General features: G+C 42.7%; 1 protein-coding gene across 1 annotated transcript; it reads left to right on the top strand.

Moving 5' to 3' along the window:
• The first annotated feature begins 6526 nt into the window (after positions 1 to 6526).
• Positions 6527 to 16997, top strand: LOC121624953 (protein FAM171A2). The gene is made up of 8 exons (XM_041962940.1): positions 6527 to 6659; positions 10222 to 10449; positions 11114 to 11206; positions 11695 to 11853; positions 12143 to 12322; positions 12502 to 12615; positions 12886 to 13033; positions 13233 to 16997. Exons 1-8 carry the CDS (start codon positions 6560 to 6562, stop codon positions 14725 to 14727), a joined length of 2517 nt encoding a protein of 838 aa, XP_041818874.1. The 5' UTR covers positions 6527 to 6559; the 3' UTR covers positions 14728 to 16997.
• Positions 16998 to 17185: the final 188 nt, after the last annotated feature.

Genomic DNA, 17185 nt, shown 5'->3' with positions numbered 1-17185 from the left:
ATATACATTATTCTGCATAATGAGTATTTTTTACTTTTTGCACATGTATATGTGAATGTATAATGTATATAAATAGAATTTTTTTGTGCATTTACTTTAGATTGCATGTTTCACTGAAGTTTATTTTTAAGCAGAACCACCTCTGCTGGTCTCGATGTTTGGAGCAACTAGTTTAAATTCGGTGACTGACACTTAAGAAACACTGACAGGCGACGTTTTACAAAGAGCTGCAGCAGCTCTATTAAAGAGAGGCCTTTATTTCAAATATGTTTCATATATTTTATCATATTTTATTCAGCAGTGACCCAGGCCTTTGGAGAATAGTGACCTTGGTATTAGATTAAGAGGTTGCGGAGGAGCTCAAAGCGTCCTTGGTGAAGACACTGAATCCTGCTCCTGCTACTGTAAAACTTTAACATAACTCATAAAATCTTAATTTACTGTTTACAGGCACAGGTGAGAACGTTCTGCTTACGCTGCACTAAAAACTGGAACATTGTGAGTTATTGTTGTTTATTGTTTATGTGTTGACCGAGTTTCATTACACGTGAAATGCTAGAGAAGATTACAGGATTAATTTTAACCTCTTCATCACTGCCACCCAGCGAGGACGGAGTCAGGCAGCAGCCTTCGGCATCATTAACCTGAGGGGGTTCACAGCTGGACAGATGTTCTCCAGCACATCCTGATGTGTGCAGAGAGGACGCTGCGTGGAAACATCCCACGTAATGAAGAGCTTTCACAGGCCGTTCTTCATCCTCAGCAGACACAAACGGCTGCACAGCTCCTGATGTGCAAAATCAATACACTCAGGGGATGGCTGCAGGGGAATGTAACTAAGTACATTTACTCGAGTACTGTTCTTAAATAAAATTTTTCTTTTCATACCACTTTCTACTTTACTGCAGAAGGAAATGTTGTACTTTTTACTCCAATGCAGTTATTTATTTAAGTACAACTGACACAATTTGTTGATTAATCAATTAGTTGATTAGTTGAAACCATTTTCATAATTGTTTTAATCATTTTTATGTGAAATATTTCATGACTGGAGCAGCTCCATAAATGTGAATATATGCTGCTTTTCCTTTTTTATCATTTGATTTATTTTTAATCATTTACAGATTTGTGCCTCTGGGTAAATGTGACCTTAAGATAAGATAAGATAAGATAAGAAACTGAACAAAAAGCTCAGTTTTCATGCTCTGTGTCTATTAATTCTGTCATTTTTTCCATAATTTTCTTAGTTAGCACTTGTTTGTACAAAGCAACATATTAATTAATAACTCATTTACTTAATTAAGTCACTAATTACAGCAACATATTACTTTTGCTTTATTCTGCATCCATTTTGACAACATATGCAACATTTTCAGATAAAATTTCCTGCATGTTGTGTTTGCATCTTTGCCATTTGGCTGCCTGTAGCTGTCAGTCTTAGTCGGCCTCTGGTGGATCTCCTCATGTGGATCAGCTCAGCTCGTTCTCTCCTGATCTTCCCACAGTGATTCATGCGCTGAAGACAGCCGTTTGGCCTCAGATTGGCCTTCGTTCCTCACACGTCTGATTCGCTCTGAAGGGAGACTGTTGTGTTCGGTGAACTTGCCAGAGCGCCCGACCCTGCAGATAATCAGAATAAAATCAGTCTGCGAGGCGGTTTGTTGTGATGCAACGTAATGATGTTTGACTCAGAACTGATTCCCGAATCCTGACGCGAACTCAAACGTAGCCACTGATCCTTTAGAGAGCAAATCATTTTCACTTTAGAACAAAATATTTGACATTTATGGCTGCTAGTGCACATTCTTAGCATCGGTAAGTGGTCTCTGCAGAGGACTTCTGGACAGTATGGAAGCAGAGAAATGCCATGCCAGCGACTGAACACCTAGTTATGACATTTAAGCAAAGATTTACAGTCACTTTATGACAGCAGCTATTGATCCTGGTCACATTTTATTATGTTTATTGCAAAATCTGTGGAAAATCAAACACCTGCCGCCCCCAAACTCTGAGACAACGTCGAGGTCAGTTTCAGTTCTCCGTCACTGCTGTGGTGTGAAGGGGTGGAGGCGAGGAGAGTGTGATCTGTATATGAACCCAGCATCCACCCTGAAGCCTCTCTCTGAATCCCGTCTTTCCAGAAGATGCTTTATCGTTTAAATAAAGTTTTCTTTCTTGGATCATGTGACTGCATGAAAGAAACCTGAGCGGACGGAGGTTTGATCGATGCAAACAACACTCAGCTACAGTCACATGACCCGGTTAGGTATCCAGCGCTCATATAAACTGTCTTTTCTGGAGTCTGTCTGTAGATAAACTCCTTGTTTCTGATCTGGACCATCTGCTTTTGATGAACAAAGTGTGCGAACAAAGTTCAAATGCCAAAGTGGAGAAACTTCTTTCCTACCATGACTTCACCTTCGTTCATTTTCCTCCACAAGATGTTTGCAATCTCCTGTCGCTCTTTAACACATGCCACATTTCTGCTGCCTGTTGCTCAACATGAGGAGCTTTCTGGAACATCGCATGAATATATTTGAAACTGAAGCGAAAACAATCATGTGCAGGGGCCTGCAGGAGAACAACAGCTGATTGTCTGCAGAGGGAGTTTCCAAAATCTCCATCCTCCCCTGCTGATGTGAGGCTGCTTCCTCATCTGAGAGCTGAGGAATGTCACGCACAGCCATCACTTTAATTACGGGTTCACATTTCAAAGTCTGCGCATTTATCCCTGTATCTATGTAAACATGCCACTGGCAGTGTTAATCTAATTTCATATGTTCAAGCAGCATCTGGCTAATTTCCAAAACCCATTTTCTTTATTAAGCCATTAAAAAGACATTAACAAGATAAGAACGCAATAGAACAAATTAGTTTTCCTCAGAATGACCTGCAGGTAATGAGAGGTCGCGTCTCAGCCTTTCACCTTGATCTCATTTTCTGAAACACTCCTGTTAGTTTCAGGAAGTCGTCAGGCTGGATCTCAAATGACGACGACAGACTGTCAGTCGGTCCAGCACTCGGTTCAAGGCTGAACTGGCTCAGCAGCTGCAGGACTGACTGTTTCATCGAGCTCCCCAGAAGATGCACTTTTACTTTGATCATCAGGTCAAGATGTTAATCTGATGTTGATACCTGCTCATGCTATTCCCATCATCCTCAGCGTTTAAACTTTGTGCTTCGTTCTAACTGGCATGCTTACATGCTAACAAAGATAGTGAACATGTTAAACATTACACCAGCGAGACATTAACATGTTACAGTTGCATTGTCATTGTGAGCATGCTAGCATGTAGAGGTTAGCATTTAGCTGTTCGGGGTCCTGGAGAATAGAAGCCCATTTTTGTGATGAAAAAAGATCCTGTAAGTGATTATAATGAGAAACTTTCTCAAAAGAATTAATTAATACCTGAAAATAATAAGAAACTTTGACTTGGTGATTATTTTGAGAAAGTTTTTTTTCCATCACAGACAGAAATTGGCTTCCACACAGGAGACACGCCGCCCCTTCAGCTCAAAGCACTTACACAGTTTAACACGTTCACCATCTTTGTTTAGCATGTTAGCATGCTAACAGTTGCTAATTAGCACCCCAACATGATGTTGAGCTGAGGCTGATGGGAACATTTTACAGGTCTTTGGTGACAAACTAAATTATCTGAAAGTTAGTCAAAGAAAGTCAGAGGATCACAAAAATTATTAGAAATAATCCTGAGCAGGACGTGAAAGTGTTCTGCAACCACAGAAGTGAGGCTCAAGGTGGCGCTACAAGAAAAGTCAGAGGATCACCGGCGTCATCGGGGTTTACCTTGTTTGTACAGTCAGTCTGGACCAAAATGGACCAATAACAACATTATTTATTCTGTTTCAAACCATTTAAACAATGAGAGTTTATATCCAGCTAAACGATAAATAGGTGCATTTTGGTTTTTCAGATTGCTCTATAAGTTGTGTTATCTCTCAGTTGCTTTGCGTTTGAGTTCAGCAAGATGTTTTTAAACCTTTAGTCTTTAAAAGAAGTCAATCTGAAAAGCTATTAGAGTGTCATCGGCAGGAGATTGGATTTCTGTAATGAATATGAAATACCAGAGAGCTCAGTGTTCAGCTTTTTTAACCATAAATCCACAAACACCTCGCCAGCAATGAAATACTTGTGCTGTATGAATTTTTAATTAAATAATAAAAATGATGAATATGACTACCAGCTGCTGCTGTGAAAGTAGGCAGAGAGAAACCTGGATCGAAGGGAGGCTCAGTCTGGAGTCCAGGACTTCTTCCTGCTCTGAGTCTCGGCTCTGATGTGAGAAACAGACCTCGGTGGGAGGTTTGACCCACAACAAACGTCACTCGTTCACACATCAAAACACCAACAGAAATCCATTTTCTGCCTCAACAAACACACACACACACATATTTACATGCATTTAGATTTGATTTTATGAAGCTCATGGTTTTAATATTAAAGTAGTAACACGATACTTTAAAATACTCCACAAATACAAGTCACTTAGGCCAAAATACAGAAATATTAGAAGATACATGCACTTAAAGTTCTTCAAGTAAAACTACTCCTTATATAGGCAGCATTATTTACTAGTAAGCGGTGCAAAGTGACCAAGTACATTCACTCAAGTACTGTACTGAAGTACCGTTTGGAGGTACTTGCCTTTTGTGCTGTTTTTTGCTTGCACTTCTTTACATTTCAGAAAAATATTGCACTTTTTAATTCTACATTTATGTGTCAGATATTGTTTGATTAGGATTTTACACACAAAACACACAATCAGCATCTAAAATATGACTAACATTAAACTGCATATAAAGAGTATATAAAGTAGTTGAAAGTAAACTCAAAGTACTGAACAGACACATGAAATGAAATGCAACCGGCAGCTTGGTGCATATGCTGACCGTCACCTGTAATAAAGTATTTTGCTTTTCTGCTTTTACTGAAGTAAAGAATCTGAGTATTTCTTCCTAGATCACATTACAGTACTGGATTATTGTGACTGGTATCTTGACCCTCTTTGCATATTTCTAAGAATATATAAAGTAACTAGTTTCTGTTGTTGTCAGGTGTGATGGAGTAAAAGTACAAACTGTCCCACTGAAATGCAAAATAAAATAAGAAATGTTCATACTGGCGTCATGAATCAAGATAACTCAGTGAACGAGAGGTCTGGTAGGACGTTTGTCTGATGTAATTTACTCACCCAGTTGGTAATTATGTCCTCTCTGAACGTTATTTCCACACAGGAAGGTAAACACGTTGTTCCCATTAAAGCTCCGCACTTCCAGGAAAAATCTAAATTCATTTACTTGTTTGTTTTCTGACCTCACACGAGTCAAACTGAAATATTAAGAGGATAAAAACACAGTGACAGGCTGTTAAATATGAGCTGCAGCAGCTCAAGTTGATCTTAAACCCAAATTCAGAGAAAAACTCGCTGCAACATCACTGACATCAGTAATAAAAACCCAGCGATACATCACATTACCGGCCTTCACTTCTTATACTTTATCTGTAATAAAGTGTTTTTTATTTCTGTAAAACGTATACCTGTCCTACTGCCACCGTCACTTATTTGATGTAAAAACGAACTACAGCTGTCAAAAAAATGTAAGAAATAAAAAGTGCAGTAGAAGTACAAAGCATACTGAAATAAATACCTCCAAACTGCTATAAATACTCACCACCAGCTGTACCATGTACACATAAAAATACTTTCAATTAGACAAGTGAATTGTGCAAATATTTGTGCAAAAGAAGCCACGATGTGTCAAGATTTATGTGGTAGAAGTTATAAGTATTGGTATGAATAATAGGTACAATACATGATAATATGATAAAGTATTTAATGTTATATATGATGGGTGTGAAGTCAAACTAATATACACACACTATACAGACGCAGCCTGGGCGGCAGTACTGTACTGACGTTATTCTACTTTATACTTTTACTACATTTCAGAGAAATATCACACTTTTTATTCCACTACAACGACTTTACACCTGAAGTCACTTTGCAGATTCAGATTAATAATTGAAAATATAATCCACAAATAATGATGTTGTATTATTGTGGATAAAGAGAAGACTGTATTGATCTCCACCTGCCAGCTCCACCTTCACCTGCTGCAATGTTAAAGTGATGAACACAGTAATTCATCAGTGATTATAACGCAGAGGTAGATTCTGCATGTTATTGTGCATAATGAGGACTTTTCCTCATGCGTGAAGCAGATTTTGATGGATGTAGGACTTGTCCCTCCACCTCTGGAACGTGAGGCGGTGATGCAGCTGAGGGATGAGACGCTGGGTGAAGCAGTGACGGTGTGATGCGCTCTCTGCAGACAGCCGCTGTTCCTCCTAGCAGCAGCAGAGGGAAACGTCGGACGCTTTTTCTCAGACAATAAAAACAAGGCGAAGCCCGCACAGGCGGCAGCATCTCCATTCACAGCCCCGGCATCCGAGCCATGTCCGCGGAGTGAAGCGCTCACGAAGGGCCGGCAGAGATATGGACACACGGCGGCCGAGCAGGGACATGTAGCAGCCAGGATGGCCGCAGCCAGCTCCATCTCTCGTCTGCTCCTCTGCGCGTCGGTCTGGGCGGTTTGGGAGGCGCTGGCCAAATCTCTTCCAGATCAAGGAGCGTTTGGTAAGCTCGCCATACGGGGGATGCAGCACAATGAGGAGATGGGAGTGGTTGCATTTTTATGTCTTTTGTCGACAAAGCGTCGATGTGCGCGCCGCTGCGCTCCGGTATCAGGGCGGCTCAGAGGAGGTGGATGTTGGGGGCCGGTTTTCTAGCCGTGCCCGCTGTCCAACGTTAGTTTGATGGGGCGGATTGATGAATATGACAGAGGGGGCCACGCTGTGTTATTGTGCTCACATGCAGAGCAGACGTGTCTGATCTGGGTGCAGGTTGGACCAGGCCCTGCGAGGACTGTACTGAGCTGTCAGGCCTAACCGAAGCAGGCCCTCATGTGCTTCTGTGCTTTGCACAACAATGACAATGAGACCAGGACGGCCTGAGGTCCAGAACGCGTCAGTCCCTGATCATCTGAGTCCAAAAGGCCCGAAAAGCATCCGCAGCCAGAAAAGCCAAGCTGGCGTGTTCAATAATGACGCAAACGCAGGCTGTTTATGTTGTGGAGTGCATTTTGAAGGACATTATGTAATTACTTTGCATTATGCATGCTTCAAGCTATTTTAACCTGCATGAATGACTCCAGTCTGTGGTGGACTGTAACCAAGCACATTCACTCCAGTACATTCTTCAGATACTGTCATGTTCTGCTGCTTCGTGGTGACGCTGCACTACATTTCACAGGGAATATTTTTACACTTTTACACATGAAAGCATTTCATCAACTATCAGAATATGATGTTCACAGACTAAAGAGTCCAGCAGTGTGTGAGCAGTTCATGGTTGCTGTAATACTGAAATTCTGCTCACAAACGACAGCATTAGTAATAATAGATATCACGTAATCATGTGACAGACTCACGACTCCATCATTTGGCTTTTGAGGTTTGAAGTTTTCATCGCAGGGTTTGGGTTTGTAATGGAGTATTTTTACATGCTGGTGTTTCTGCTTTTACTTCTTTGGCAGCTCGAGTCACTTCGCAGATTTTACAGGCATGTGATCATCTTTTTGAATTTCAGCTGTATATACAGGAAATGTTCTAAATGAGCTCCACCAGCGAACACATGAGCATGCTTCCACACTCATGCATCAGCAGTGACTGTCTGATAACATCACACTGACCAGGTCCATTTTTCAGCACGAATGCTTTCACTTCTGCTGCTCGTACTTTCCATATCTGATAAATACCAGACTCTGACTGCTGGTGAAGCATTTCTACGTTGTGGCTTAGCTCCTTTTACTGAATGATCTTAATCGTTCCTCCACCACTGACAGAAGAGCCTTTTTAAACCTCTCTCTGATTTTTCTGTTCTTTTTTGTCTTTTACAATCTAATTTATATTAAATTGTAATTGACTTTGCTCCCCAGCTGCTTTTTGACTCATTAAACTGTCAGTTAATTGATACCTCAGGTGTGTTTTGGAGCAGCTCAGCGCGTCTCCTGACCCTGCAGGAATTAGCAAGATGTAGAGAAGCAATTACCACGTGAAGAAATCTGCACAGCAGCAGGATGTGGAGGATTTTCAGACGAGCGAGGCCAGACATTCAAATCACTGCTGCTTTTCTTGTTTTTCTTTGATAGTGCAGTGAATTTTGACGGGTCTCTTTTAGCTTTTTAAAATAATGATTCAGGTAATTCAGAGAACAATCAGCAGATCAATAAGTGATGTATAATCAGCTTTAACTGCTGCTTATATTCAAAGAAAAGGGCCAAACTTTAGAGCTAAAAGATGAAATTCTCATGAAATCAGTTTCCTGCCTCTGACAGTCTGAGCTGAAGTTCCACTGATTCGGTCACAGAAGTGGTACCACTGAGTTTTAGGAGGGTTTACGCTCCACTAAATCTCAGCTGAGCTCATATTCAAGCCTCGCAGTGAGCAAACGCTCTCAGACCCTCGATGTGACACTGTGGCGCTCAGTGTTTCTGTCAGTGGAGCTGCTTCAAGCGACGGTGCTCCACAGATGGAGGAAACCCTCTGCACGCACACAAGGGAGCCTTTATTGGACCAATTATGGTAATGGCTGACAGCATTTACACACGCACAATGGATATGGACGCACACACACACACATGCATATATATTCGTACTTATTATGTCTGAATGCAGCCATTAGTGAGACTGCTGCTGTCGCTGGGAAGTCCAGGTTTTAGAGGCCTGGAGGGTTTTAGAGGACGACAGCTCGCGGTGCTACGGGGAGCTGAGCCGAGCGAGGAAGCAACAACAAGCCAGCCAGCTTTTGGAGAGTCAGCGTGTAACCATGGAAACATCCCCAGCGTGACCCACATCCACGCTGTCCAAGAGGCAAGATGAGAAACAAAATGTTCTGGGGCTGAAAAACACGGGAGGATGAAGGGTGGACACAGTCACGCCGTGGATTTGTGATGGGTGTGACTGTGACGACTGCAAACATCATCATCATCATCATCATCATCCTCCTCCACCGCCGCTGGAAATTATTTGTGCGCACAAGAAGTTCTGCGAGAATCGAAAGGCAGAGAGAGTGTGTTAGGTGAATACAGGTGTCCTGAAAACAACAGGAAGTTGGTAGTTGTGGTGTTTGATTCAGTCATTTATCAGAACCATGAGAAGGTGGAGCTGCTGCAGAGGCCGAGACACATGCAGGCAAATAACATGCTTTAAAACCCTGGAGCCCCATCGGTGCAATTTGCGCCAAAGTTCTCCCACTGCAAACAGGAAGTGCTGACAGCTAATTCAGCTTTCAATGGTGCCAAAATGTAAAAAATGAGGACTGTGTGTTGTCAGCTGTTTCACGTTAAATTCCCCTCAGTTTGTAGGTCATTTCAGACCAGATCATTACGCTGTAGCATAATGATGTCGACCTTGTAAGACAGCCAAGGCGGACTTGATAGATTGAGCCATACTCGGTGTAATTACTGCTTTAATACTGCGGTATAATCGGACTACACAGGACGAGTAAATCATAAAGCTCCACTTTTGATTGAGCGCAATAAGAAATCTGTGACAGGACCGACTGCCTGAAGAAAATGCTTAGCCTGCTCTTCATAGTGCTGAAACCAACAGTATCAGTGAACTAAAAATTAGAGTGGAGACAAAGTTGATTGAGTTAATTTTAACACGTGTTGATCTCAAGTGGAATTTCCTCCATTTAAAACCAACAAATATTCATTAATTAATGGAGAGAAATAGAAAATAAACACTAATCGTCTCGTTTGAGAAGCTGAAATTTGGGTTATTTTGTCAATAAATGTCTTAGATGATTGATTGATTCTCAGAATTGTTGTTTGTTGATTTGTTAATTGATTAATTGACTTGTGGGTTCAGAGCTTAATAATCTTTAGTCCTGAGATTGTTTTTATTTGATCAGAGTTCAAATGTGAGTCAAGGCTGCGTCTGAAGATTATATTTGTTTCGATTAATCTGCTGCTACAGTAGATTATCTGATTATTTCCAAGATTTACTGATGAATCATTTGAATATAACAGAAGGAAATAGTGAGAGCCTGAATTATTCACACTGCTTGTCAGTCCTCTAATCGATTAGTCGTTTCAGCTGAGTTACTGGACCGCTCTCTCTTCATGCTCTTACAGAGGTGCAAATCAAAGTCCAGGTGTTCGACAACAGCGACCTGTCACCGTTGGCAGGCGCCCAGGTGGAAGTCCACGGCAATCAAACCGTCTTGGCGTCCAGCCAGGCGGGCAGCGATGGCGTCCTGAGAGTCAGCTTCCTGTACCACACAGGAACATGGGTCATCATTACAGCCTCCAAACAAGACTACGTCAGCAACTCTGTGCCCTGGCACTCCAGCCGCATCCCTCGTAAGGCAGTCACTTTATTCCGCATGAAGAGCAGTTTGATCTCATTTTCATCTCATCTCATCAAAAAAGGCCTTAGAGGGTATTAAACAGTCTTAAAATTCATTTACAGAAGCACCTGACTGCCAGCTGTCGGGGGAGATTATGCACCCATATTCCAGTATCTCATAACCAGCTAATTACTGTTTTCTGCTGTTTAATGTGAATTTAACAAATGATATCATTCACAATTACTGTGAAGTACTGAAAAAAATGCTATATTAATAAATAACTGTAGGTCATGTTGCCCCTGCTGGTTTTCCATCATTTACTGTTAACGTAGACAAGTTTATATAAAAAACATGATTAAAGACTTAACTGATAACAGAGATACAAATGTGTTTTACTGAACCTGATTTGAATGTTGATAAGTTACAACTTCAATAAAATAAAAGCCAAATTATTTGGACTTAAATGTTGCATTAAATCCACTTTTTGTCAAATTTAATTAATTTATTTATTTATTTATTGAGGAAACTCAAACAGTGTCTTGTTCTCTGCACTTTGGCTGCTGTTATGGTGAAGCAGGTGTTTTCTGTGTGATATCAAAAAGTCTTAACTTGTCTCAGCAGTGTTGTTGCACCTGGAAATCTGCTGTGTTTATGTTAGTGTCTCTTCCTTGTTTTAGTGTATGCATCAGTCAGCCTGTACCTCCTGGTTCAGAGGCCAGGAACGCTGATTCTGTACGATGACGTCCTGCAGGTGCTGTCCGGGTCGCCAGGTAAAGAAAGTCGCACCTTGAATTTGTGAAGCGTTAGTATCTTAGTCCAGGACCTGAGGCATGATTTATCGTTTCACTTTTTAAAAGTTAGAAATCACACCATCATACAAAATGTAAAGACCAACCTTGAGACAACACTAGTTTTATTTTGCTCACCTGAACGTCAGTTTGCCTTCAACAGTGATTCTGTTGTCACATTTCAAATTAGCCTCCAGCAGAGAGTGAAGATGCATTCACACCCCTCTCCTCACCCACAAGTCTATTCAGGCCTCCATAGATTTCACTGCTTAACATTTAGCTGACCCTGTTTTATTTGCTGCTGCTGTCACCATAGCAACAGCTGCAGCAGGGTACAACTCGCAGCCACCTCCTCATCTCTGTAATACACCAAAATACCAGCATGTTTACACTTCTTAAGAGGCATTAGGACGAAATGCATGAGGTGTTTGTAGGATTCTCAGACTGAAGGTGTGATTGTCTCTGAGCAGGAGCTCGTAACCAGCCGCTGGTGCAGCTCCAGAGGAAATCCCTTCAGCTGCCGTCCAACTCCAACTACACGGCGCTGTCTGCCGCGCTGACCACAGCCAGGACTCAGTATGAGATCGGAGGTTTCCCGTTTCTCCTGGGCCAAGAGACCAACAGCTCAGGTGGGTGTTTGCCTCACAAATCAGGCCAAGAAGGATCTACTACTGTGCCGACACACACCATGCTGACTTTATTAAGGCATCTGGGGCAGATTCTCCTGGTTTGGTTCCTGGTTTCTGTTGAAGCCACCTCCATAAATAAATGCCTTCCCAGTTTGGTGAATGATTTCAGCCTCAAAAAGTTTGTAAGAATACAACATCATGATGAAACTGTTTGGATTATTTTATCATATAACAGGACATGTTAAAGACGTGTTGAATCTGATGTCAGCTGATCACTTTTCTGCCTCAGGTGCAGAAACAGGGTGGACAGACTTGACGGCTTTGGCCGTGGTCAGCATTCAGCTCTTTGACAAGGATGGCAGCGCGATCCAGGTCTCAGATCCGATCCACATCTCTGTGCCACTGCCATCTGACACCCGCAACAGGATGGCCACGAGTGTACCTGCTTGGCTGTATCAGCCTAAGACGGGTAAGAGGAACATGGAAATCATCTTTGCTATGACAGTGCCGGGCTCTAGAACTGAAACTTATAAAACAAGCAGATTAATTGAAGTAGACTGTTTTCTTGTATTTTTTTATGATTAGGTGAATGTACTCTGTTTAAACTGTATGCAGCATTTGTAATGACAGCGTTGTTCATTCTTCCAGGGCTGTGGGTCAGGAACGGGACAGGCTACATCAAAAAGGAAGGCCCACAGTTTGTCTGGAACGTGGTGGTCCCTCAGATGGGATACTGGTTAGCTGCCTTCCCTTCATCTTCAGGTGCCGTAACTCATCTTACCTTTCGCTCTGCTGTTAATCCTAAGTCTCATCAGTGTTGCTGCCGTACCAGCTGATGTTCCTGTATGTCTTCTGGAAGAAACAATATAATGCTGTCTTCGGTTCTGAAGGCCAGCTGTTGTTGCATTGGTTCAAGTAAAGACTTTATTTGGTAGTCTTCAAATGATCATCTGGTTCTGTCAGATAATTGAACTATGTGGAGCAGCGAGAAGTTGATTCTTAAACATCTTTCTGCCATTATCTGTCTTGCAGGATTGGGTCTGTCTCATCCAGGCTTGAGGGACATCACCACCTACCACACCCTGTTCCTGCTCTCCATCCTGGGCTCACTGGCCCTGCTGGTGCTCATCCTGCTCTGTGTGCTGCTCTACTACTGCAGGTGTGGGGAGCGTAGGCGCAGGTCTCAGTTTTAGGTTTCTATCAATAGCAGAAATGACAGAATTGCAACAGTGATTTTGGTGGTGATAATTGCAAATTACTGTACATGAATGTGGGTTTAATAATTTGGGTTCTCATTAGATTAGACTCTCCTTGTAATCCCCAGACAGATAACAGCTGATTCTTTAATTTCTGACCTTCAGCGTCTGTTTACCTTTCAGGCGGAAGTGTTTAAAACCTCGTCGACAGCAAGGGAAACCCCACACGTCCAACCTAAATGGCGCCAAGAGAGACCAGGGTACATCCACTTCACGCCTAAATCTGATCTGCGGAGGCCACGTTGAGTCTGACCCCTCGAACGACAAATCTGACATGTCGCCATCTCGAGACTACCAGAGTTCAAGGGAGGACTTAACCAAACATGTCCCGGCTCACATGCTGCGACATGCAAAGGGAAAAAATGCTTCAGGTCCGCAACGGGGTGAAAGCTTCCCCATGAAGGTCACACGTGCCACAGAGACCAACAACCTGGACAACCCTTTGCTGCATGAAGACTACAACCGGAGCTACAGCCCGATGGAGGGCAAGGAGTCAGAATATCACAGACACCACAATGCTAACGACAATCGAGGATACTCCTCTGATCCCCCGTCTCCGCCTCGCTTCCAAGGATATGTGCCAAGCCAGTCTGATAAACCTCCCGAATATTCAGCAGCAGCTGCAGACAGTCTTGCCAGACCGACTTCCCTCAACACCCAACCAGGTCAGATTATCTTCTGCAGCTCCATTGACCAGATGAAGGAGAACATGTACCGGAGCATGGTGCCCACCCTGGTCATCCCAGCCCACTATATGCGCCTGCCCTCTGAGTTTTCTGGCAAAGATGGCAAAGACCAGAAGGATCAAGACAAAGATGGTGCCCAGATGGGAGGAGGCCAGCAGCATCATCACCACCACTCCCAGAAACAAGGCCAACAGCAGCAACAGCAGCAAGGTGGATCCCAAGGTGACGACTCTGAGGAGCCAAGCTGGGCGTCAGACTCCTCTGGTGGACCTGTGACCATCCCTGTACTCTTCAACGACTCTACCATGGCTCAGATGAATGGGGAACTGCAGGCTTTGACTGAGAAGAAGCTACTGGAGCTTGGTGTTAAACAGCATCCAAGGGCGTGGTTCATCTCCCTGGATGGGCGTGCTAACGCTCATGTGCGACACTCCTACATAGATGTTGGGAATGACCTCAGTGGTGGTGGTGGTGGTGGATTCTTAGGCGGTCCCAGCAGCAACGCCCGAGACATCAACCTTGAACCGCCTCTGGAGGCCCAAGAACGCAAGTCAGCAGTCAATCGGAAGGGAAAAGATGAGCGCTGGGGGACAGGGGGACGGAAGGGCCATGGTGTTAGCAGTGGTGGGAAGAGTTACTCCAAACTGGCCTACCCTGACCACAGCGAGCCCAGCAGCAGTGAGGGGCGCCCGGTCTCACCCGAGGAGAACTCCCTTACCCCTCTTCTTGATGAAGGTCCATCCTCCCGAGGATCCACCATTCCCAGAAGAGGACGCAGCCGAGTGAACAGCAGCCGCAGCAGCAACAGCGAGAACCGCCGCGACTCCATGACCAGCCCAGAGGATGATCCCGAAGACAAAGAGGAGAACAAGAAGAGTCCCTGGCAGAAGATTGAAGACAGGCCTCTGATGGTCTTCCACCCCAGGAAGTGAGCTTTTTGAACTTACTGAACTCTGGACCTTTCAACAATCTTTTCAAAGGGGAATCTTTCCAAATAAGACACGGAAGAAGAGTGATGTTTTCACCAAGAGAGATCACAATAAGCACAATCATGCTTCACTGGTCCATTTTCAGGTTGTTGTTTGACCTTTGTGCTCCTGATGAGGTGCTTTTGCACTTTCTGATTACTATTGTCGCCTCACTGTCAGTTAATGTTACTGGTTTCCACTGAGCTGATCTATTGTAAACTGAATACTATCCAGTTTGTTGTGAATTCTGTCACCTATCACATCACTGAACCATCGCCTGAGCCATCGCATATACTGACTGTGGAAATAGCCATTTTAGAGAGCAAAATATAAGAATAAAGCACTTACTAATAATTTGATAATTGATTGATTGATACTTACCCAGTATGTGGAAGTGAATGACATTTTTATGGGTGTTTAGGTGAATTAGATTTCCTTTGTTGTACTACACAAAGGGTCATATTGATGGTAGAAAACGTGCGCCCATGTTTCCTTGATTACTCACCTAAACTGAAACTAGGATGAGTTTTCTTTAGAGGAAATACCTTCCCAAACTTGAATATGTCAGGAACCGATCAGTCCTACAGATTTTTCCTTGAGCCCCTGTGAACGGATAATGCAATCTATAAAGTCCAATGTGCGACTTGCATTTTGCTCCTTCAGGGATGTACTTGATTTCCTCTTCCTCCTGTTCTGTGTTCATGTGTTCCAATGACTTATTCAGATAGTAATGATTTGAAACGTTGAGCATCATCTTTAAATCTTTCTGCCATCCTTTCTGTCATTGATTTATCGCAGTGATCTACAAATCTGCCAAAATTTTGCATTTCTGCCTTTCTCCTGTTGTTGAGAGCTTTTTGGCCCACAAAGACTTGTGTAAATAGATTCCCAGACATTTGAAAGACCATGTGGTTTAGATAGGTTGCATGCATACAACATGAATGTATGAACTAAACCGAAGGCACCAAAAGCCCCCACAGTTCTTTGAGCTCCTGCGTAGACAACCCTTAATCGCCACGATAATAGCCAGGTGGGTAAGTCTAAACAACAGATACGGCTGAGCAAAAACATCACTTTACTTGAAGACTTACCTGTTTGATATTCTACTGAGATCTGCCGGGGTTGTTTGTAGACAGGGCTTGTACCACTTATCTCCTGTAAGTGCCTTCTTTCACATAGGATCGAGTGATAGGCATGCAGGTCCCTTTTTAAATGCAGTTAATCGTCACCTAAACTCGGCCGTCGAGATCGGCAGGCACTAATAAGCACACTGCATTGTGGTAACACGTCTCTCTGGGGAGCATGCCTGCCAAAACTGACAACTTTTCTTGCTTTATGTCCTTGAATATCTTAATTTCTTGTATCTATCCTCTTTTTCACCAGACTTGTAAATGGTATGATGAACTATATGAGATTTTATGTGTATACGATGTGCATGTAACATGTAGAATAGGGTGTTTTTAATGAAACCTTTTTGACATGATCCAGGATATTTGGCACAAAATGTGACGCGTTGAGCTGTGTTGCCAAATGTACTTGGTTATATGAAGATACACTGACTTTTCCCTTAATCCACTTCTAACAAAATTCACTTCCGGTCGTAAATGTTTACAACAATAACATACTGACCAACACGCTCCCGCTGTAATTAGCATCACCACTGCCTGTGACGCATCAACAACTGTGAACTTAATTACGTCATCTCGCAGACTCGTTAAAGCTCACACGTTTAGAAAACTTGAAGCGGTTAATGTTTTTTGTTCAATGAGGAGTAATCGGTTGATTATGAAGTGAAACTCTTGAAGGCTGTACAGAATCATGCTGACTTGTTGGTCCTTTTCACCATTTGCTTGCTGTTCATAAGCCTGTGTGAGTCGCCTACAGTACAAACTGAAACTGTGATGTAATTCAAAGTCTGAAGAATAACACAAACGATTCCTACTGAGCTGTCGTGTCCTCTGCTGTAAATGTACGTTTTCTGGACTAGATATGGATCTATTATGAGTTGTGCAATTGTGGCTTTCCTTGCTTGTTTTTGTTTAACATGAGAGAATCTATTTTCTCTGTAGATTTTGTGAACTTGTGTTTGAACACAGAGTATTAAGTCACAACTGAGAGGACACATTAAAGCTGGTAACGCGCTTTGTTGGATTTTTGATAGTACACTACATGTGAGGGTGAGGAGGATTGAACTGTAGGCCTTCATCCCGTGCAGTAAACCATTTGCTTCACAAACCTGGTCAGTTGTTTGTAAACTGTAAATTGATTCTTTCTGTACATGAAAATAGAAATAAATTTGTTCCCACGGTCGAGCAGTGTCTGCGATTTTATTTTGAAGAAAAGTACTTAACAGGTGAACGACTTAAAGACTGAAGAAACATTTAATAAACGATAACAGCTGATGAAAGAGCTTTACGTAACA

The sequence above is a fragment of the Chelmon rostratus genome, chromosome 21, assembly GCF_017976325.1.
Source record: "Chelmon rostratus isolate fCheRos1 chromosome 21, fCheRos1.pri, whole genome shotgun sequence".
Classification (NCBI taxonomy): Eukaryota; Metazoa; Chordata; class Actinopteri; order Chaetodontiformes; family Chaetodontidae; genus Chelmon; species Chelmon rostratus.
This window is presented reverse-complemented; position numbering and strand designations above follow the sequence as displayed.